The following is a 24,671-nucleotide window of genomic DNA, read 5'->3' as shown; positions in this document are numbered from 1 at the left end:
GAGCAATGCTCCCTGTTTCAGAACTGGGCAAGTCTGACAGTTATGCTTTCACAAGTGGTATTGATGAAACCATCTTTATTTTTGAAGAATTTTATAGAAGGAACTTTAGCACCATCATTAAAGGAAAAATAATAATACATTTGGCCCTGCCTATCTCCAGTCTTGGAATGATAACAGAAGCATAGCACCTTTTAGTATCGAAAATATAAACAAGAATAATTAAGTCCATCCCAGCTTCTAGAGATGAGGTAGCTCATGCTAAGAAATGTTGGGTCATGTTTCCTAGAGAGTTCAGTGGCCAAATGTTCTATTTCCAATCATCACATTTGATTAGAGTCAGCTCCACAACTCTGAATTTCTAAATCTTTTTCTTCATTGTAGGCTTCAAGATGATGAGATTGTACCTATGGAAGAGTTTCAACTTTGGGTTCTGTACATACATGTTTATAAAGTTGTATGTGTAATTTTTTGCATTCAATGTCTTCTTAAACAAGAAAGTGCAAATGTATTCAATGTTATACTCATGTAACTTCTATCTATGTTAATAGACTTAGTCAAGAGGGAAAGATACCTTTAAATTTGAATGAAGAAAAGAAGTCTAAACTTACCACCCTTTATAAAATCTAAGATCACTTTGTTTTCAAGAAATTCCATTGAATATATATTATTTAAAAATTCCATTTAAAACAGTGAGAAACTAATTGTTTCAAGATTATCTTTAAAGAGTCTCTGTGACAGTTATACAATACTAAGACATGCATGAGGGCTTCAGTCACAAGGATGAACATTTTGACTTCATGTTTAATTAATAATCTGGGTATGAGAGGTCACAAAGGGCACTACTTTCTATTTTCAAATTGCAAACAAGTGAAACAAACACATGTTGTTGCTTTATATACCCCACTCTTTAAGCTACCTGCCAGGAAGAAGAATTTTCTCATAAATACTAAGCAACTTTGTCATTACATTGAAATAAATTGAAGAAAACAAAGACTTATTTATTCAATCAGTTTACTTTTTTAAAAGGTGGTCATTGTCACTGTCATCTTAAACCTAAACTGCTGTATTGAAAAATATTTTAAATCAATTGAAACTTGAGGACTGTAAGTAAAATAAATATTCTGAAGGATAAGGAGGCCAGGCACATAAGACCATATATACAATGCTGATGCAGAATCAGCCATAACTTCAAGAGTCTCAGGATCAGCTTTAAACAGTCAAAGTTCTTGTGAATGGTGGTGGTCGTTGATGGTGAGGGTGTTGCTCATTGTCGATGTATCTTGGCTTGCTTTACACAAAACAAACTGGCCCAATTTCAATGCCAAATTCTTGGTCTGTGCCGCCAACATCCACAGGGGCAAGATCAATGATGGGCAAGCGTGCCACATTCTGTGTTCTATATTCAAAGATGGTCTTGCCCACATCTCCGTTTCGTTTCTGGAATTGAATTGTATAACAGGTTAATAGTATATAAAAATTATTCCAGAGATGTTAGACATCACCTTTCAAGCCAATTTTGACCAAGGGACAGCAATGATTTTTAGAGTACCACTTAAAAGAGCACTGCTAATGGGGTGAGATCCTAGCAAGGCTGGCAGGCATTTCTTACATGCTGTAAATTGAGAAAATGCCCATTGTTCTTTCACACCTTCCCAAACTGGCACTGATAAATACATTATGAAAGTCTTTTTGCTTTTCATAAATGAAACTATAATCCATCACTAAACATTTTCCTTTTTTTACATCTAGATATGCAAGTGAGGAGACATACAAGTGAGTAAAAAAGGCAAGGTATCTCAGATTGATTATACATTTTAGAATCAAGAAATCTTAAGCATGAAACTGAGAATAAACAAATAATCTTGTGGGAGAGCCAAAGTGAGTTTGCAGAAGAGCTGGATCAGATCCCAAAGATCCAGACTTTCTTTATTATCTTTTTTAAACACCTCTACCATGACTCATGTAGTAACACACATTCAAGTTTACCCTAAAGAACAACTTGATAAATAACTATAGATAAAATGTTATTCTATATACAGGGTAAAATCATCCCTACCTCTAGTGTCATAACAGTATTTCTAACAAAATTTTTTTTTCTTTAAACAGATCCGTACAGATCAAAAAGTACTTACAGAGCAAGTGTCTTCAAGAACTATGTATCTGAATCTAACGTTTCCTTCTGCTTTGATGTCTAAGTCATTTGACCCTTTGAGAACCACAGCTTTCTTGAGATTCTTAGCTTGATCATCCATGTAACCAACACTGTTTTTACAGATGTAAGTAATATTCTGGGAGGCTTCTTTGGATAAAAGGCGCAAGAAGGTCATTTGAGTAATGGCTGCATTAGGTGACTGGTGGTCTCCATAAGCGAACTAGAGAAACAAAACGAGTCTTTGTTACATGCAGCACTTCAGGGTTTCACAGAGCTGTGTGTGTGTTGATTTCAGATAAATCAATTTTGAAGAGAATTACTTTTATTCTTTCATATATCAGCATATTATTCTACTTATAAAAAATATCTTACAATTGTTATAAATATTCACAAGTAAGAACTTCTGTCCTTACTACCCCAAATGACAGGTGAAGAAACCAAACATTACACTCACCAGAGAAAGTTTATGTATTTTTTTTAAGATTTTATTTATTTATTTTTTTAGAGAGGGAAGGAAGGGAGATAGAGAGAGAGAGAGAAACATCAATGTGTGGTTGCTAGGGGTTATAGCCTGCAACCCAGGCATGTACCCTGACTGGGAATCGAACCTGTGACAGTTTGGTTCACAGCCCGCGCTCAATCCACTGAGCTACGCCAGCCAGGGCTAGTTTATGTATTTTTAAATTTGCTTCTCCATTTCTTTAAAAAAATCTTATTTTTTAGAAGTTATATACTTGAGCATTGGCTTGGATATGTAATCATGTATCAAAAATAATTCATTGTTTTTATTGCTAATTACAATAAGAATTATAACAACTATTTACATAAAATCTTTCTTTGATTTAATACTTTTTGTATTTTTTTTCCATTATCATTTAGTCCCCTAATAATGACCTCTCTCAGCAATCACCGCACTGTTATACATTTGTAGGAAATACAAATTACAAGTTTCTCATCAGCTACCACAAATAATCACAAACAATTTTCTACGGGCTCTTTCTTAGTCATATTCTACTCCGAGCTTTATTTTCAGTGTTTCTTTTTGAGTTTTTAGTATAATATTATATTAACTAGATTACATTTCAGTTGGGTATATTTAAATTAAGGGTTTTTCTGCTCATTAAATAATGGTGGGTTCTGGTCTATCCTACTCACACTTGTAATGTGCTCACATTATGTTTATTACAAACATGAGTTCTGAGAAGAGATCAGGAGCAGAGGTGAGAAGGAAATTTCAGAGTTAGATTGCCATAAAGAGATCCAGGATGAAAGACTCATATTGAAAAAGGACGTGGCAAGATTGGTTGAGAATCTGAACACTGGGTCATAAAAGAGACATAGAAGAGATTGGACTCAGATTAAATATTAATTGCATTCATTTAATTATAAAGACGCATTATTTAAATGATACTACAGAGTTTATAAAGTGATTTAACTATATAAATATAGAGATTATCTAATATTTATAACTTACCATTTACTAGATACTATAGTAATCTAGTAATAGAGATTACTATAGAGATTATCTAATATTTATTTATAATTTACCATTGATAGAGATTATCTAATATTTATTTATAATTTACCATTTGCTAGATACTATAGTAATCACATTATATTCACATAAGACCATGAGGTAAACGTTATCACCCATACTTCAAAATTTTTTAAATTTTTAATTCATTTTTAGAGAGAGGGGAAGGAAAGGAGAAAGAGATGGAGAGAAACATCGATGTGAAAGAGAAACATCAATTGGTTGCTTCTTGTACATGCCCCACCGGGTCCCAAACCCACAACCCAGGCATGTGCCCTGACCAGGAATAAAACTGGCAACTTTCACTTCGCAGGACATTGCTCAGCCAACTGAGCCACACTAGTCAGCACTATCACCTGCACTTTAAAATGAAAAACTGAGGCTCTGAAAGGTTAAATGACTTCCTACTGTCCCAAAGTCAGTAACAGATCTAGGTAGCAGTCACCTAGGTCTCCTGATGCTAAATACAATCCCTGTCTTTCAGCTGTAGCAAGATCCCTTCAAATATACTCCACAGTCAGTGTCTCATGCATTAAAGGAACTAATAATAAAAATAATGATGTCTACATTCCAGCAATGGAAAAATTATTACTCAAATTTTATGTTAATTTTATTCTTACAAAAATTTGTTCATGCAATGTTACTGCAATTACAGCTAATGAGAATATATTACTTTAAAATTAACATGATAAAATAAACCTGGTCAAATGTAATAGCACAGTCCTAAATAAATACTAAGGTATAATAAATAATAAAAAGCAAAAATAATGTAATTTTAAGTAAGCATATTAAATTACCTGAGATCCTCTATTCATATCAAGACCATACCAAATAGGCTTATGGTCAGGAGATTTGCTGGCCCACCAGGTTTTACGTGGTATACTTGATGGGTTTGCTGAAATACAAGTTTCTCCTGTTTCCATGTTGCAGTAAACTTTGATGGCATCTTCAGCAGATCCCTGGTTAGGATCAATCCAGTATTCACCTACGTTCCAAAATAAGAGTATTTGCTCAATAAAGTGAATTTCAAACATGATGATGAGTACTAAAAGGATTAACGGAGGATTTGAAAATGTGACTCATTGCTTAAGGATTCCTTTAAGAGAAAGTATCCCAGTTAAGGAAATATTCTGCAGCAAAGGAAGAAGTACCTGTCATGCATTTGGTTTCTTTCTACAAGCACTGTTCTGGGGCACTTCGCCAAATCAAGGCTTAAAAGATGCACGTAAAGGATACACCATTATCTTTGTTTTATAGATAAGAAAACTATACCAAAAAGAGATGGATACACTCCCATTACATTTATAAAGCCAATATTTTAAAGCAAATTGTAATTGAAATGTAATAAAATATTCTCAAATTTATGACTAAAGTAAGTATATGAGCTGAGCTACAATTAGAATGTTATAAATTATCTCACTGACCCTACTTAAAATTGATTTCATAAATAAAAGATACTTGAAATAGGCTATATACCAAGTTGGTACTCGGTGCTGGACATACAATCAAATAAATACACAAACAAATATATATTTGTGCACATATCTGTATGAATATATTTGTGCACACATGTATACTTTATCTATGTGTGTGTGTATATATATAAAATACATATCAAAAACTGAATTTTAAGTAAAATGAAGGAACATTGGTGGGATGTAAAGTATGGAGCTGAGAATCAAATTGCCTGGTCTTCAAAGTCAATTTTAGCTGTCCCTGTCAATGTCGTTTCAAAGGACACCGAAGCTCTTATGGATTTCACTAAGCATTATTCCTAGGGCCTAGAATCCCTCTTCTCCAGGTCTTATTAGATTAATAAAAATGACAAAATAAGGCAAACTTTAGGCATGGTTTATACAACTAGGACAGAAAGACTACTTAATTCCAAAATACTTTAGAACACCACTATAACATAAGCCAGCCAGTAGGGATTCCTAAAGTGATATTCGCAGGACTTTGAACTACATGAAGGAATTTTATATTCAAATAAGTTTGGAAAATAAAATAAACTTTATTCTGCTCTTAATGGCCCAATGATACATGTTGGCAAATTAAATCTCTGAGATTCATGTAGGTAAACATTAACCTTGCTTAAGCAAGTATTTTCTACATTGTATCACCACAAAATTACCAATATTTTAAGACTTCTAATGGAAATGGAATTACCATGATGAAATCAAATCATTAATAGGTATGTCCTCTGTTATAACACTTATCTCACCCCATAATTTTTCATGTCATTGACAGTCACCCCATTAAGCTACAAACTCTGTGAGATGTTTACCTTTTTATCTCTTGTGTCTATTTTTGCAATGCAGTCAATAAAATATTTTTGGAATGCAATTGAGAATAACACAATCTCAGCCAGAAACAACAAACATTGCTCAGATGGGCAGCTTTCTACTCACCGCTTGGCTTTGCAGAATGGCAAAGCTTTAAGTCATCACAAGTTCGGGCGGGATGCTTTTTAGAGCCATCAGGGCTGCGCATGGTTTCGATCTGACTACTGAGCGACTTCAGGGTGGCGTGGACTCCAGGGTCAGTTTTGTTTTTGTCATCAGGAGCTGCCTCATCTTCAGTGAACTCTGGAAGGGGGTCTGACATGCTCTCGTCATAGTGCCCCATGATATCCCCAAGGGCAGCTGTCAGGTGACCAGGGGGACCTGGAGGGCCAGGTGGTCCAGGCTCACCAGGAGGACCCTAATTTTAAAAAAATTGGAAGTACATTAACACATTGTTTTGGTTTTGTTTTTCTATTGGACAAAGGCACTGATGGGACTGGGTGCAGAGGGAGTTATAGTGCAACACCCCCGCACTATGGTACAGAGAGATCTACAACTCATGCCTTTTTTAACAAGAGGATTCTAGCTTGCCAACCTGCAACATTCCAAGGATGATAAATGATATGTAAATGTTTTTCAGGTAACATATCTGCAAGTCAGCTCTGAGACATAAAGATAAAAGCAGAAAATATTTGCTCTGATGTTTACTTTGTAGATGCAATATATTTTATGTTAAAAATATGTAGATAAGTATACTCATTTCCAAATTACTTTGGGCAAGGCACAACTAAAATGTTTTAAAAGGATTTATGGACAGAGGCTGAAAGGGGAAATACAGAGAAGTTGTGGGTCCTAGTTTTATGAGACTGCACATCAATACCACAAAAATTCCACGAGAAACACCCTGAAGATAATTCCCCCTATTTCCAAATAACAGGAAAGGCACAGGAAGTCTTTTTTCTGTGTATAAATTAATGTGTAGATCAAAATTCTCTGCACTAAACAAAATGATAGAACATTCTCTTTAGCTCTTGGATTAACAAATATAAAGAGCTTTCTTACTTTATTTTGCCAACAAGAACTATTGAAGTGAAAGGGAGACAAGCACCAAAAGTGGCAGAGGCTTGAAAGTGGGTACTTTTCTACTAAGTCCCTTTCGCATTTTCCCAAGGAAGAACTCAGCAGCTTGAGAGAATCAGATGACAGGAGGAAAAGATACGTGGTCCACATCTCATGCGGGGAGCACAGCCCTGGCAGTGAGAAGGCAGGAGTTGTAACATTGGCTCTGCCACCTGTATAGCTCTGGGCGAGTCGCTCCAACCTCAAGTGCCAACATTTCCCCACACCAAGAGACTGGTAAATCTGTGTGTGTGTGTGTGTGTGTGTGTGTGTGTGTGTGTGTGTGTGTGTTTTAAGGTCACATCATGATTCCATACATTCCTGTAATCTCAGGGGAAGATTTTTTTTTTCTATCAAGGACCACTGAACAACAAAATAAAGTCAATTGAGAGCCATATAAGTTAGAGTCATTCCAATTCTGTAGCTGTTTTCCATTCACAGATGAATAAATAGGAAATATCTCTCTTGACAATAGGAAATATAAGGTTTTCAATTCATATAATAAACAATGAATATTCTTTTTAATGGTATTGCCAGTAAGGAGCAGAGACAGAATAAATAGTGAAAGGTAATTAAGACCGAAAAGGAAGAAATCCCAGAAAGGGAAGCATCAACTCATACACACACATGCACACATGAACACACGTATATGGCAGACACGTGAGGATGTAAAGATCCAAGGAGTCAGAGTCTAATACAAATTTACCTTTGCATAATCCTCAAGTTGATACTATTGGAATATTTTAATGAAAAGTTTTAATTGATATCCTTTTTGAATGTCATTTTCAATAAATTTAAATTTCATACTCTTTAGAGCATTTTCATGAATGACTATATTCATGGAATCTCATATTTAGTATAATGTCATGTAAAGCAAAGCAACATTTTCATAAGATCCATTATAAATACAATCATGACTTGCTATTTGCTCTCACTGGTATCACACGAAATCAGGGCCTAGGTAGCTAGGACTCTGACTTTATATACTCTGAGTAACCTGCATTAATATTTGTAATAGTTATACAGACAAGCTCTTGTGTGACTTTTAGGTTTGTTTTCTTCAACATCTTGTCCATCACTCTGCATAGATACTCCCTGGCTAGAATCCAAGCTACAAAAACCAACAGAGTTATTTGCATGCAAACCACTGTGGGTTTACCTCAGGTCCTGCTTCTCCAACACTGCCCCGCACACCAGGAGGCCCGATAGGTCCAAGTGGCCCAGGGTTTCCTTCTTTACCTGAAGGGCCCACAGGGCCTGGAGGACCCTGCAAGAAACAAAAACTAGTTCCAATTCGATAAGAAAACTTTCACGATGCCTTTCTCTAATCAAAGAACTATTTTCATTATGGAGCTATCACAATGATTTCTCAGATTCAGGTTCCTAATAACTAATAAATGGAGTTCTGGCCCACTCTAACATTTACTATTTCATTGCACATAAATTACCGTCCATATAGGACAATGGACTAGTCATCTACTTTCATTACTAAAAGGGCCTGTATCATTGAGTCTCATGTATTGTAAACTTAATTAGAACTCCCATTCACTAGGAGTAAGAAAATGACAGAAGTCAAGGTGTTTGATATAAGTATAAATTAAATTTATGTGCTTATATAAATCTCATCATATCTTAATAATTTAAATACTATGGCTCTAAAATTTATATATGATTTATTTATACTGTTTTTAGACATAGCAGGAATTCTAATAATTTTCCTAAATAATTATGTCTGTCAATTGTTTTATGACATTAATAACTTAGAAGCAGCATTAATACTCATGTAGAATTTCTAAATGCTTCAAATGTTGGTTTCATTTCATGATTTGCTTCTGAATTAACCTTAAGCAAAATACTTCTGAGGAAGTATCATAATTACTTAAAAAATATATATATCCACCTTCAGAATATCCGGCTTCTGTCTCTACTTCATGGTATCTCTTATTGTATCATCTCAAAGAGTGAGAGTTTAATGGAAATTTCAATGAACACAGAGTAAGAATACATTCACCATAGGAAAGAGACTTTAATGTGGGGCCATGAATTAATATGTCATATTACATGATATTTCCACTTAAAGGTAATTGCTGAATAGTTTGTCTCATATGTCTGCTGCCTGCTTCAGAGAATCTAGGCCATTCCAACTTTGATGCATGAAAGTGATAGTCAGACTGTAGCAGTATGTCACCAAAGCATTATTATTTACATCTGCAACTTGTGTTACTTACTCTTGGGCCAAATGGCCCAGGGATTCCAGCACTGCCTTGTTCACCATTTGGACCCTAAACAGGAAAATTTTTAAATGTTACTAAAATATTTACATTCCACATTTGCCAGTCCCGGATTTTTTTAATATGATGTCACTGACATTAGCACCATAAACTACTTCCATAAAGTCATCAATCTCTACAATGTCTTCATGAGTTAATCAACACTAAATATAACTGTAGGAGTAATGGTATATATATTTTTCCTGTTTCATTTTTTTCCTACAAAATTACAGCCAATATATGGGTAATTATATTGGGCAGGTGGGTAATTAGTCACTCATCAAGACATTCTTTGAAAGGAAAATAAGACACAAAAAGTCCATCTACTCTGTAGATAAATGTTCATGTCAAGAAATCTGTGTATTTTCACATGGAGGGCAAATAATAATTCAATAAATCACTTACAGGAGGCCCAGGGAGCCCTTGAAGACCGGTGAAGCCTCTGTGACCCTTCTGGCCTCGGTCACCTCGGTCTCCATGATCTCCTTTGTCACCCCGAGGCCCTTGGGGTCCCTAGAAATAGGGTCATGGCCTGTTAAGACTAGAATTTACTACAATTTTTCCTTTTACGATAGTATTTAGTACAATTTTGTATACTGTATTTTATATGAACTATAATATTTACTTATCTAAACAGTATTATGCCTAGGACATTTTGTCTATTTTTCTCAAGGTATGAAGGTGATCATTAAAACATAACATATTTAATGATACTCATATAAAGATTTAGTTTTTAAATGTTTACCCTCCACTTATACTAAAATTAAGTACTTTTAAGTTTGGTCTCACCTATCTGAATAGTTTCAAAGACTTTATTTCACATACTTGTCTAATATTGTTATATAAAAATATTACCATCATAGATTCTTTTAAATCAAAATATGACTTCTTATTTACTTATGTTACCTCTAAAAACAAAATGCTTATTAAATTTGCATATACAGATAAACTGGACATGACAGCTGGGACTATTTTTACAAACTGGCATAGTGGAAAATTGCTAAGATAGTAGATCTTAAAGTTCTTATCACAAGAAAATAAAATTTGCAACTATGCGAGATGATAAATATTAACTAAACTTATTGTGGTAATCATCTCATTGTATGTAGATATATCAAATCATATTTCAATAAGACTGGGGATTATAAGAAATTGGAAACAACTTATTTGGGCAAATGGAACGGCATATCATCAAGCTACTCTCCTTTATAGAAAACACACACACAAAAAAATCTGTTATCATTTCTTCATATCTGTACCCAAATCCATCCATCCTGATCCAGAAAAACTAAGGAAAAGGCAATAATTAAGAATCTTATTATAGGATAGATGCTACATTCAGAGAACTGGTTAAAATTATCTGATCAATCTAAATTGGTCTTAGGCTCCTTACTCCCTCCCTCCCTCCCTCCCTCCCTCCCTCCCTTCCTTCCTTCCATTCTTTCTTTTTTCTTAAGTTTTAGGGAATAAAAGCAGCTTCAGAGTTTCAGTGGTTCACCGTAAACTGACATGGGGCTAGGGTCAACTACAGGGCTCACTTCTGTTGTCTAGAGTTTTCCTAAAAGAGAATTGAAACTCTATCAGTCTGACTTTGGAGAATGAATGATATCACCAAATAGATGTCCTTAGGTAAATGTTTCCCTTACTAGTTTTTTGTTCTTATTTTGTTTGGTTATTTTTTTTTATTTTAACTTGGATATCCTAATTGTCAAACAATATGAAAATCTTTTTATGATAAAGCAAAACTAGATCTCAGTAAATTTTCATATTTTATATAATAATGCAAATTTAAATAATAAAATCAGCCTGAATATTTTGTATAATGTTAGAGAAGTTTGTTCATTTCAAGGATGTCCAGAAATTTCAAAATTGAAAATAAACTAGACCAGAAAGCAGCTATTGCTTTTTATTAATTAAAATTCATTTAGTCGTGTAAAACAAAACCACATCATTTTCGTAACTGATTAAAAAACATTTCACTTGTAGCCTGTCTGGTGTAGCTCAGTGGATTGAGTGCAGGCTGCAAACCAAAGGGTCCCAAATTCCATTCCCAGGCAGGGCACATGCCTGGGTTGCAGGCCAGGTCCCCAGTGGGGGCCACATGAGAGGCAACCACACATTGATGTTTCTCTCCCTCCCTTCTCCTCTCTCTAAAAATAAATAAATAAAATACTCTTAAAATTTTCAGTTAGCCCTGGCTGGCATAGCTCAGTGGATTGAGTGCAGGCTGCAAACCAAAGTATTGCAGGTTCGATTCCCAGTCAGGGTGCATGCCTGGGTTGCAGGCCATGACCCCCAGCAACCGCGCATTGATGTTTCTCTCTCTCTCTCTCTTTCTCCCTCCCTTCCCTCTCTAAAAATAAATAAATAAAATCTTTAAAACAAAATTTCAGTTGACATGCTACAAAACTATGAAATCTTCTCCAGTCAAGCTCAAATCAAAACTGAGAATTACGATTTAATAATAAGCCATGATTTTAAGGTTATAATTGATATTCATAAATACAGATATTGATTTATATAGTGGGTGTGAAAGGAACATAAGAGACTGCCTATAGATGATTCATTCATGGTAAGATATCTATAATAATCATTAACCTGGAAGTAACTGCAAATAGCAAAAAGAATTGAACATGGACATTGCAGTCTAGTTGAAAATAAAACAATATTTGAATAGCACTTTTAAAATTTACAGAGAGCTTTAAAACCCATTATGCTATGTGATTTCTAGAAAATCTTGGAAAGAAGGGTACTACTCTTATTTTTTTGGAAGAAAACTGTGACTCTAAAAGTCTTCATTGATTATTTGAAAGAATTCATGGTTAAATTCAGAGGAGCTATGTTAAAATTGTGAAAACAAATATGGACTCCTGGGTATTATTTAAAATTAATATTTTGACAAAGATTGAGAAATTTCATAATTTTAATTTATAAATTTTAAATTTTACTTTTTCTTTGGGTGTGTACTTTCTGTAAGAAGACATATATTTAAAGAAAAACAGAGAACTTACAGGTAAGCCACGTTTCCCAGCTCGACCAGGTGGTCCTATAGGACCTCGTGAACCCTAGAAGAAATTTGTACAAATATTGATACGTAAAAAAATGCACATACTATGTAGATATAGAATTCAATATATATATTTGTAGTTGGGTATTTATTTATGTTTATGTTTATCTATGTATACTCTTATGGCTAATAAATTAAAACCACACTAATATCCCTAGGATAAGAATGTGCTCACTATAGCTCCAATGGTACTTCTGCAATCAACTTTATTAACTGACTTCACTGAATGACCACTTTAGTTGATTATAGTGAACTATTACTTGTTTAAATTTAACATGATTTCTTATAAATCACAACATTCTTAGGTGATGAAAGTCAAAACATGAGAATTTTTGAATACCTATTAGAAATCAAGTGTTTTCCTCTAAGACAAGCACAAAATTAACTCATAACTAATTGCTTATCATTCTTTGGTGAGAAACCTTAATCAAAGACATACGTATGTTTGTATGCATGCATATCTACGATACTGTTTGTAACTGTCAGTGTGGAATTGACTGTCCTTACTGGATCTCCTCTTTGTCCTGCATCTCCAGGAGCACCAACGGGACCGGGCGTTCCAGGAGCACCTTGAGAGCCTGGCAGGCCAGCAGGCCCAGGGTCCCCACGATCACCCTGACAAGAATAACCATGATATTATTCTTTTGATATTTATTCTAAAACTATGGTATTCTATACGCCCACACTATTCATGATTAAAGAGTATGTTTTAAAATTTTATTGTTATTTATTATTTTACTTATAATTAATTTAAATAGTTTATTTACTTATTAATAAATCAAACTGAAAAGAATCAGATTATTTATTTCTCCCCAATTTCAGTCCTCATTGCTCCCGCTCACTCCTGCCCTATTACTCCCATTGTCAAGATTGCTGGGATACAGGAGTGGTCACCTCCAGAATTGAGTACGTGTTTTAGAGCAGAGGTCCTTCACACCAGGGTTTCTGTACTTTTGGAATAAACAAAGACTTGCCACAGAGTGTGAAAACAGAATATTTTAAGGAAACCACTTTCCAGACTTTCAACTCCATATTTTCCATATTGGAGCGTCCTTCACCACTCCTCTTAAATAATTAACCTTCTCCCATTGTGAAACAAAGGCATACATCATACCATATGCAATCTTACTGCAGTGCAATGCCCCAAGGAGTAAATACCTCTGGTACTAAGCTAAGGAACTTTTCCAGAATGCACAGTCTACTTGAAAATAAAGCAAAGGAGCATTGGGGAAAAAAAAGAGGCTGCTCCTTATCAAAGTGACCCAGTTATGACAAGCTTCCAAATATTACTTTGTCTCCTTAAAAAATTAAAAGTAAAGGAGGAGGGTCACCAAGGAAGATGTTAAAAGGACCCATGAACAAAGACAATGGGGTGGGACTGAATGTGGGAGGTGGTGGTGGGTAGGGAAGAAGAGAATAATGGGGAGAAATGGGGACAACTGTAACTGAACAATAATTAAAAAATCAAAAGTGAGATGATTGTTATATGAACATGGATTAATACAATTAATGGAGTCAGACCATTTTTTTCTCACAGGAATTGTCTTATTTGACTGATTAGTTTGGCAATCAGGATAAACTTGAACAATTAGACTGGGAAAAAGACACATAATACATTGAATAAGTTAAACTGGCAACTCCAATGTTTTTGAAGAAACATCCAGTAAACAAATATACATTTAGAAAATACCAAGAGCCCTTGCTGCTGTGGCTGAATGGATTGAGTGCCAGTCTGCAAACCAAAGGGTCACCGGTTCAACTCCCAGTCAGGGCACATGCCTGGGTTGCAGGCCAGGTCCCCAGTAGGGGGTGCTCAAGAGGCAACCGCATGTTGATATTTCTCACCCTATCTTTCTCCTTCCCTTCCCCTCTCTAAAATATAAACAAATAAAATATTTTAAAAATAATAATAATAAAAGAAAATACCAAGAAAGACTTCCTTTGCAAGTATTTAAACTAATGATTAAACTAAAATGTGATGGAAACTTTAAATGCACATAGGGGTTGACAGATATTCAAAATTATACCAAGGCATAATTCAGCAAAATCTTTGAAGGCTAATGCACTAAACAATATATACTGACCAAGAGAAAACCCCAGATGCCAAGAAGATTTATATTCCTTGGCTTTATAGTAGATGGTGGGTACCCCAAGATTCCTTAGAACTCTTGCTTCCTCTGAATGCTTACTAGTTTCTTTAAATATGTGATTTAAAACACAAATATATTCATCATATTTAGAGTATTTGAAAACTGAGGTTCGGAAAATGTGTTCAAGGTCACATAGCTAGTTACTTAACTAATCAAGATTCCAATCCAGGTCTGTCTGGCTTCATAGTCTTTTCTGTTCTTAGAGTGTAAAGAGCCATTACATTATACTAGACATTAGAGCAGGGGCTATTTTTACCTTCTGTGCATTGATATGTAGTTCGAGACAACTGTATGACTGCCCATAGGGCCTGGAGCTTCTGATAAAATTGGGGATGTTTCCAGTTCAGTAAATGTCTAATTAAAAACCCCATCAGGAAATACACAATTCTTAGAAAGCCACATGATTTATTTCCTCATGGGGCATTCACTTTAGTAGGTGAAGAGAGAAATTTAGATGTCACACGGTCCTGTACTTTTATGAATGAGTTTGAAATTTAGACCACCTTATAGGTATCCTCACTCAAAGCCTTCATGTTGCACAAATATGAAAGCAATTTGCTTTCCTGCTCTTAATAAACAATGCCATCTCACTTTGCTGTGTATTAAAATTTCATTTCATTTGTAAGAGCTACCAAAATTATAACATTACAAAAAAGGTTGGTTCTATCAGGAAAGTCAGGATTGTATTGGATCTACCAAGAGAAAGGATAGTTTTTACTTTTTAGTATTATAAAGATTTCAGGTTTACATTACTCCACATTTTTTTAATGTGAAATTGTCCTTACACGTTCTCCAACAGCACCGTCCCGTCCTGGAGTACCATCATTACCAGCTGGACCCTATAAACAATCATATTTTAAAAATGAACTGAGCAGTTAAAAAAAATCTTATTCCAACTGCCAGAAAAATTACAGCACGTTTATACCTTCATTTTGTAAATCATAATTATCATCTGAGTGAAAGGAAAACTTCTGCTATTGTTTCTACTACTTTGAATTGCTTGTAAAATCTATGTTCTTAACCTAAATTCTTCTTTTTTTTTTTTTTTTTTTACCCCTGGCTGGTGTGGTTCAGTGGATTGAGTGTAAGCCTGCAAACCAAAGGGTTGCAAATTCGATTCCCAGTCAGGGCACATGCCTAGGTTGCAGGCCAAGTCCCCAGTAGAGGTCACATGAGAGGCAACCACACATTAATGTTTCTCTCCCTCTCTTTCTCCTTCCCTTTTCCTCTCTCTAAAAATAAATGAATAAAATTTTTTAAAAAAATAAATTCTTGGCACAACCAAGATTAGAACAACAACAATTTAGAGGCAGAATAACACCCAAAACTGATAGATAATTTATCTGAATGGAAGTCAGACAGCCAAGAAGTTGAAGTAGACCCATTCATCCAGACCGGTAGGAGGTGCAGAGAGGAGGAGCAGGCGTGGGTCGTGGCACTCAGAGATTGGAGAGAACTGGGCGCAGAAGACAACCGGGAGTGCTTAAGCCTTCTGGGACTCACAAGATTGCAGCGGTGAACCCTGAGTATGCAAGCGGAGGCTGGCGGACCTAGTGAGGCGGCACTGTGGACCAGGGTAGAGCGTGCAACCCAGGATCCTAGGGGGGGGTACTGAGGCCCCAGGAGAGCGGAGCTACTGCCATTGCCCCCCCCCGCACCCGCCCCCACATACAACGTCACAATCTAGCGACTGGGGTGTCCAGCCCCGGTGAACACCTAAGGCTCCGCCCCTCACCATAACAGGAGCGACCAGACTGGGGGAAAAAAAAAAAAAGGATGGCCAGTCTATAGATGCACTGTTCAAAACACTGGTGATCAGGAAGCTCACAGAATTGGTTGATTTTGGGCACAAATTACATGAAAAAATGCAGGCTACCATAAAAGAGATGCAGGAAGATGCACAGAGAACCAATAGTGATGGGGAGGAAACTGGGACTCAAAGCAATAGAGTGGACCAGAAGGAAGAAAAAAACAACCAAACAGGAAAGAATGGAAAAATAAGAATTCAAAAAAATGAGAAGAAGCTTAGAAACCTCCAGGACATCTTTAAACATTCCAACATCTGAATAATAGGGGTACCAGAAGGGGAAGAGGAAAAGCAACAGATGGAACACGTATTTGAACAAATAATAAAGGAGAACTTCCCCATTCTGGCAAAGGAAATAGACTTCCAGGAAATCCAGGAAGCTCAGAGAGCCCCAAAGAAGTTGGGCCTAAGAAGAAACACACCAAGGCACATCATAATTACATTAGTCAAGGTAAAAATGAAGGAGAGAATCCTAGAAGCAGCAAAGGCTAAGGGGACAGTAACCTACAAAGGAGTTCCCATCAGACTGTCAGCTGATTTCTCCAAAGAGACCTTACAGGCAAGAAGGGGCTGGAAAGAAATATTCCAAGTCATGAAAGACAAGGACCTACATCCCAGACTGCTCTATCCAGCAAAGCTCTCATTTAGAATGGAAGGGCAGATAAAGTGCTTCTCAGATAAGGTCAAGTTAAAGGAGTTCATCATCACCAAGCCCTTATTTTATGAAATGTTAAAGGGACTTATCTAAGAAAAGAAGATAAAGAAAACACATGTATAGTAAAAGGACAGCAAACTCACATTTTTAACAACCACACCTAAAGCAAAACCAAAAGAAACTAAGCAGACAACTAGAACAGGAACAGAACCACAGAAATGGAGATCACATGGAGGGTTAGCAACAGGGGAGTGGGAGGAGGAGAGGGGGGAACAGGTACAGAGAATAAGTAGCATAGAATGTAGGTTGAAATTAGATAGGGAAAGGGTAAGAATAGTATGGGAAATGTAGAAGCTAAAGAACTTATAAGTATGACACATGGACATGACTAAAGGGGGGGATATGGGTGGGAGAGGGTGTACAGGGTGGAGGAGAGTGAAGGGGGGAAAATGGGACAACTGTAATAGCATAATCAATAAAATATATTAAAAATAAATAAATAAATAAATTCTTCATTTTGACATTTATTCCCCAAAAGAAAAAAATTCTCAAACCTTTGAAATATACAATAATTACATCCTTGATATTCTGTTTTGTTTTTATTACCAGTGAGTGGTTTTTCTCACTTTTTTAAGCTTATCCATAAAGTTTTGAAATAAAATAGCTGTGTTTAGATAATATCAAAATGCTTTTTAAAATACAGTCTTCTCTTATTTTATTTTGTTTTTCCCAGAATTATGTTTTTTACCATTTGATGAAAAAATCCTCTGAAAAATTGCTCTGAAAGTCATTGATTGTTTCTTCCACACACAAAAAAAAATAGGTGACATTAAGTATTTGGTAATTTACTCATTACAGCAGTAAATAGAGCAGATTCCAACCTATAATTTCTCAAATTTCCTTTCAAAAACTAATTTCATCTCAAAAGAGCCTAAGAGAACATAACATTGATAATGTTACTTTATAGTGGTATTTAGGTAAAATTATCTCTACTTTGCCCTTTTCACAAGTTGTAACAGTTATATTAATCCTGTCATGTTAAAACTTGGCAATTGTGACAAATATGCCATTAACAGAATGAAGTAATAACCGAGAAAAAGATAAATGAACATGTCCTTTCACGTGGGAAACAATTTGATAAAAACATTAACCAACTAAAATACCTTGTTCTAAACTAGATGAGCCCTGGCTGGTACGGCTCGGAGGACTGAGCACTGGCCTGTGAACCAAAGGGTTGCTAATTTGATTTCCAATCAGGGCACATGCCTGGGCTGCAGGCCAGGTCCCCAGTGCGGGGTGCAGAAGAGGCAACCCTTGTTGATGTTTCACTCCCTCATTCTCTCCCTCCCTTCCTCAATCTAAAAATAAATAAATAAAATCTTTCAAAATAAATAAATAATTAGATGATAGTGTAAAAAGTACCTATCTTATTACCATTTTTTATGCCATCATTTTGTCAACTCTCTAGGGAACTATAGTACATCAAATCATAATGAAAAAACTTTTTCACCCTGGCTGGTGTATTTCAGTGGATTTAGTGCAAGCCTACGAACCAAAGGGTTGCTAGCTGGATTCCCAGTAAGGGCACATGCCTGAGTTGCAGGCCATGTCCCCAGTGGTGGGTGCGTGAGAGGCAACCACATATTGATGTTCCTCTCCTTCTCTTTCTTCCCTTTCCCTCTCTCTAAAAATAAATATCTTTTTTAAAAAAAACTTCCTCCAGGTAAAATGTGCAATCAGGCTCTGAACTTCTAAATCGATATCTAAATTAAAAAATAAAAAGTCTCCATAATACCCAGATAACAAGAGTTACTTTCAGCAGTACTCACTTCAGGCCCTGGTTCCCCTACAGGGCCATTTGAGCCTGGGGGTCCCACAGGTCCAGGTGGCCCTTTGTCTCCTGTTGCACCAGTTGCCCCTACTTTTCCTGGTGTGCCCTGAAATAAAGTACAGAAAAGTCAACCACTTCTTAAGAAATTCAGGAATGCCAGTTCTCATAAAGACTGTTTTACAAATGGCACCTCAGTCCCTCCTTCTGTAGTAATAATTATCCATTACTTCACAACATCCACATCACTGTACTGCTTTCTTTGAGGCATGCCTAGTTTTCATGGCTCTCATCCCGAGGTATCATAGGAACTAAAAAGTTATCCTTGGCCACCAGCTCAGGTGTGCATTTTCGGTTCTAACCTGGTGCTCTATGATCAATTCTGGTTGCCCTTCCGGAGTGTGCATCACTGCTAACACATGTCCATTCTTATTTACTCTGCTTTGCTCACTTTATTTCTATATCCTGGCACTTTTGTCTCGCTGTTGAGACAATTTACTTCCAGGTCCCTGGCTCATGTCTGAAAAATATGAGACATTCCTTAACTCCTTTTTTGCTGGTTTCAGATCTCTACCCACACGTCCCCCAGTCCCAAGGTCCCAGCAGTACATTTCTCTGTCGACACTCCCTATAAAAATATCATTTACTATTTTTCTAAAGCATATAAACTTCAAGTGGTATAATTTAGCTTCTTCAAAGCTAGTAGTGAGTCAAACTTTTATCCAGACTCAAGGGAATGTGAGATTCTTAGACCCTTCCAGGGAGCAGGAGATTACTTTCAGAGTTTCTATTTATCATTCACCCCACTTTCACCTCCAATGTTACTTTAGATCAACTCCTTCTTCTCTTTGATGGCTTATGAGAACTTACTCTCTGAACTGTGAAATGTGGATGTTTCTGTTAGGGCTGGTTATTTAAACAGAGGCTACCTACTCACCAGGAGACTATCCCCTCCTCTAGCTCCTTAGATATTTTTAATATTTGAAGAAAGATTTAAAGTCACCTAAAATCCATATCCTTATTTGTTTACTTCTCTAGCCCTAAGGTTAAATAAATATACTTTTCAAATGCCTCATAATGTACTACAGTAAAGCATTTGACATTTAAAGTCAAAAAGTTTTGAAGATACTCAGAATTTGTATCTAAAACACTTTACTTCTATTTAGCAAAAATATATAAATGATATTGCATATGATCCGATGACATATTGAGTAATGCAGCTACTTACTGCTGGTCCTGGCAGGCCGGGCATGCCCCGTTCCCCACGCTGCCCCGGCATGCCCACAATTCCTCTCTGCCCAGTAGTTCCAGCTGGACCAGGGGGGCCATCTGGACCCTAATTTTGAGGATAAACTATGATTAGAAATTCCCCAGGGTGAAACTATATTCAAGAACTTTACAAGAGATCACACTTTTACAGGTTTTTTGGATATAAGAAAAAGGTCTGTTTCATAAGACTATACTACATATGTAATCAAACTTACAATCCACACAGAACTTTTAACATTATTTAAAAATAAAAATAGCTTAGCCATTGAAAAAAGAATTTGAAAATTAATATGAATATTGATGGAATAAAAGAGGTAATTATTCAGGCACATCTCATTCTTCTTTCTAAAAAGACACATTTTAAAAATAAAGAAAATGATATGATTTTATCTAAACACATTCATGTTTAAAGACATTTGGATATTAAGAGAGTGTGCTTTATAAAAACTTTCTTCTTATAGTGCAGATATATAAGAAAGTGCTTTCTTGTTTAGATTTTGAATATCATCTCTGTTACTGTTATATTTTTATGTTCACACATATACTTTTTTCTCAAGCAGAGAATTGCAAATTAAAAACCTATACTGTATAAAGATTTATGAAAATGCTCAGGATAATGTATAAACAGTTTCTTTATTAAAGTAATTATTACGGATTTCTATCAGCAAACAGATCAATTAGAGGTGGTCTAGAACAAAGATGCCACACTTACAGGTTGCCCGTCTTCTCCTGGGTCCCCTTTGTCTCCTGGGCCACCAGGGGGGCCAGCTGGTCCTCGATCTCCCACTCGTCCATGAGAGCCAGGGTCCCCACGAAGACCTGGAGGCCCCTCCTTCCCAGGCTCCCCTAAAGGCCCTGCAGGCCCTGGAGCTCCCTAGTAGAACACAGAAAGAAATCCGGGAGGGCAAAGTGGAAGCCTCGTTGGAGGAAATGATGCAATGGTCTGTGCCTCAGAGGCAGCTTCCATTTTTCCTGCTAGATAATCAGTCATTCAGCGGCTTTCAACAAAATTTAAAAAAACACAGCTGCAGATTCATTCTCCAGAAGACAATCTAGATTATTTGGAGAAAATTACCTTTGAATCAATGTTAAAACTGTGCCGAAATTAACTTGAATTTTCAAATTTCTTAAGGCTCTGATCCAACAATAAATATATAGCATTTTATTCTACCTGATCTGATCTTATAAAGAAAGACTAACATTTATTAAACAAAGCTTCAGAGATGCTTCTAACTAAAGGAAATGATTATTGACACACAGTATTGTTAGTGTTTAGTAACCATGTGGAATGAGAGTCCAATACTGGGGCTAAAAACGACTTGCAAATTAAGTTCTCCCAAAAAACACAGGATGAAATTTCTTTGACAGCATACCAGTATGAATTATCAAGATAAGAGTTGTTAATATGAAAGAAAAGTCATTAATGGATTAAATTAAAAAATAAATAAAAAGAATTAAATATATGTGTATCTATATAATATATACATATAGGTATGTTTGTCTGTATTTTCATGTGTGTGTGTAATTGCTCCTCTATCAATAATTTGAATTACTTCATTAACTTACAACAGGGCCTGGTGGTCCAACTCTGCCGGCAGAACCAGGAAATCCTGTGGCACCCTAGAAATATAATACATAAAGCAACTTTAAGATAACAATGAATTATATATGCCTACTGGGATCTATTCCTTCTCAGGGATACTTAGGCCTTTAGATTCCCTTTCTTGTTGTGTTCAATTTTATATATATATATATACTCTTTTATCCTAAGTTTTCGAGAGTACATATAGATTAACTGGTAAGCCGGATGCTATTTTTGTTTTTCCACTCTCCATTTATCTTATACAAGTATGTTTCCGGCAAGTGCTAAGCCCACGTTAATATTTTACCTAAAAGAATTATATAAAGTGCTTTATCATTATTCATTACCTCTTTCATAGGCCATGTATTATTTATATTACATATGAGGCACAGCTGGGTGTCCAAGACCATGAAACTAATTTTAACCCAGATCTAAGTTAAATGCCCTTTCCACTACAGAGTAGTTATACACATAAAAAATGGGTAGTAACAGCTTCAGATTAACTTTAAAATATCCATGTGGCACTAGATATCTGACTACATGTAATTTCCTAAACTTCAAACCAACTTACAGGTGGACCCTGAGTTCCTCGACCACCTTTTAGTCCAGGAACACCATTAGGACCCTAAATGGAAAGAAACAGAAGATCACTGTAGTGAGGCAAAATGGGCTAAACACAAGGTTTAAGCATTGGGCACTAGACCCAAGTTGTGTCTTTTATATTAGTTTTTTCAGCTTACATGAGGGCCTGGGGATCCTGCTAGACCTTGTGGTCCAGGAGAGCCGGCATCTCCCTTCTGTCCTGGCTCTCCAGGTTCCCCTTTTACTCCAGGCTGCCCATCAGGACCCTATGTCAATTGTGTAAATAAGCAATTGGTTATAACACTGACAGACAAATTATTTTACAGTAATAATTATTAATACATAATTTAATCATCTATCGTAAAACGATGCTTTGTAATCAGTACTGCAGCATAGAAGAAAAAAATGACCTGATGAGATCTTTAAAGGTAGTCTGAAAAGTAAGTTATCCCATATTTTTATTACAACAAATAAGTATAGAATTTGAAGTTGTGTAAACTCATCCATTTTTGTGCTAGTCCTTGAAAATGAGAATATTGCTTAGGATGCTGTAAGCTTTCCAGAATCTTTAATATACATTAAAAATCCATGGTCGAACAAGAGGAGTGCTTTTTGTAAATGAGACATATCTGACAGTTGTACCTGGGGGCCAGCAAAACCAACAGCACCAGTTGGGCCATTTTCACCACGAGAACCCTAGGAGAAGACAAAGTTTACTATAGCTTCACACTGTATTAGAAAGACAAAGGTGGGGGGTAGAATCAAGGGTGGGAGGTGGGGATGGCTGGGGTGGGAGCAGAAGTGGTGGGGGAGAAATGGAGACAACTATACTTGAATGACAATAAAAAAAGATGGAAAATTTTTAAAATAAAAACAAATTCACACTTTCTTATAAACAGTAATGATATTAAAAATATAATTATATAAACTGGGAGTGTCTTGAAATTACATATAGAAGAGTCAGACATATTGGTCAAGGAAGATTCTTAAGTGGAATAGAGATATAAGGATCATATGACAAAATTCCAAGGTCTGAAGTTTCAAAGAAATGTCTTAATTATTTAATTAATGAGCTGCTTACCTAGACTTACTAGATTGTATCAAAATAATACACTAATAATTTTTTAAATGTAATGAGAAAAAAGTTGAAAACAAGACAGTTATAAACAAGCTAATCTAATTGGCATGGTTTTATGTAAGTATTAAGACAAAACAATGACTTGTTTACTGCTTAATGTCATACTAAGATCATCAAGATGCTGTCACTTACAGGATTGCCACGGGAGCCTGGAGGGCCAACTAAACCTCGAGGACCAGGTTCGCCCTAGAAAGCAGATTTTAGATGGTTATTGTCCAAAACAGTGGCAAACATAATACCATTGTAAGATATGCTAGTCCATGAAAATGGATTGAAAATGAGAATATTGCCTAGGAAGCTGTGTACAGGGCAGATAGTGGGGAGAACTCTGAGATGATCTAGCCCAACTACCATATTTTGTGAAGGAGAAAGCATGAGAAAGAGCTTACATCCAGACCTCATGATTCTGAGTCCACAAAATAACTTATGGCATTACCTTTTCTCCAGTGGGACCTGCAGGACCTGGGGGTCCCAAGGGACCTGGAAGACCCTGTCAATTAACAGAACACAGAATATTGAGAGAAAACATGCACATAACTCTCCATCTTTAAACAAAGAATGGACAATTTTCTTATAGTGTGGCTACTCTTACCCTTAACATCCAGTATATTGAGATGTATCACAACGTTGACTACTCTACAAAATTATACTTGCCTGAACAGGGACTAGATCTAGAATAGCTCATTAAGTCATCATTTTAATAGAAATGAACATTGCATATGAAATAAAAAGAGAATAGAGAAATATAAAGAGGGCACCACCACTTAACGCAGTCATCTCTCTCAGGTGTCTCAACAATATCTTTACTTTGGGGCTGCCCTAATTCAAGGTTAGCAAAATGAATACCCATGGTTGATCAACATCAAATCTCAGATTTTATGATTCTCCAAGTCCTGACCACCATAGTAACAATTCAAACTTTATTTTGAAGAGTTCAAGCAAATTCATATGATAATGATAATGCTGATTCTTGGCCCAGGGAAAAAAGAATGATTTCACTTACTCTTGCTCCATCATTTCCAGCGGTGCCTTCAGCACCTTTCTCTCCTATGCCGCCCTGGGAAAACACAAAACACCATTTATTCATTTTGTTGTCTTCCCCATGCTTCCATGGAAGCTTCATGAGTTGAGATTTATCTCCTATGTTCATGGTTTTATCCCGTTGAGCCTAAAACAATGCCTGGCACTATATATTCTCTCAATAAATATATATTAAGAAAATGAGTGACTTTTGAC

At 36.0% G+C, this 24,671-nt stretch overlaps 1 protein-coding gene across 1 annotated transcript in view; it reads right to left on the bottom strand.

The window, feature by feature from the left end:
• Positions 1-994: 994 nt before the first annotated feature.
• COL5A2 (collagen type V alpha 2 chain) overlaps positions 995-24,671 on the bottom strand; it is a 138,446-nt gene continuing 114,769 nt past the window's right edge. Inside the window, exons 35-54 of the mRNA XM_045850295.1 lie at positions 24,439-24,492; positions 23,872-23,925; positions 23,568-23,621; positions 22,940-22,993; positions 22,456-22,563; positions 22,287-22,340; positions 21,700-21,753; positions 20,846-21,007; positions 20,093-20,200; positions 18,866-18,973; positions 15,360-15,413; positions 12,932-13,039; positions 12,369-12,422; positions 9,763-9,870; positions 9,316-9,369; positions 8,247-8,354; positions 6,095-6,386; positions 4,484-4,671; positions 2,133-2,372; positions 995-1,437 (exon numbers count right to left, since the gene is read on the bottom strand). Of these exons, the coding sequence (XP_045706251.1) occupies positions 1,291-1,437; positions 2,133-2,372; positions 4,484-4,671; positions 6,095-6,386; positions 8,247-8,354; positions 9,316-9,369; positions 9,763-9,870; positions 12,369-12,422; positions 12,932-13,039; positions 15,360-15,413; positions 18,866-18,973; positions 20,093-20,200; positions 20,846-21,007; positions 21,700-21,753; positions 22,287-22,340; positions 22,456-22,563; positions 22,940-22,993; positions 23,568-23,621; positions 23,872-23,925; positions 24,439-24,492 (2,163 nt within the window). The 3' untranslated portion in view covers positions 995-1,290. The remainder of the gene's footprint in view (positions 1,438-2,132; positions 2,373-4,483; positions 4,672-6,094; positions 6,387-8,246; positions 8,355-9,315; positions 9,370-9,762; positions 9,871-12,368; positions 12,423-12,931; positions 13,040-15,359; positions 15,414-18,865; positions 18,974-20,092; positions 20,201-20,845; positions 21,008-21,699; positions 21,754-22,286; positions 22,341-22,455; positions 22,564-22,939; positions 22,994-23,567; positions 23,622-23,871; positions 23,926-24,438; positions 24,493-24,671) is intronic.

Source organism: Phyllostomus hastatus, unplaced genomic scaffold (genome assembly GCF_019186645.2).
Source record: "Phyllostomus hastatus isolate PE091 unplaced genomic scaffold, TTU_PhHast_1.1 phas_contig_1, whole genome shotgun sequence".
Classification (NCBI taxonomy): Eukaryota; Metazoa; Chordata; class Mammalia; order Chiroptera; family Phyllostomidae; genus Phyllostomus; species Phyllostomus hastatus.
The sequence above is the reverse complement of the archived record's forward strand: the minus strand, read 5'-3'. Positions and strand labels throughout refer to the sequence as shown.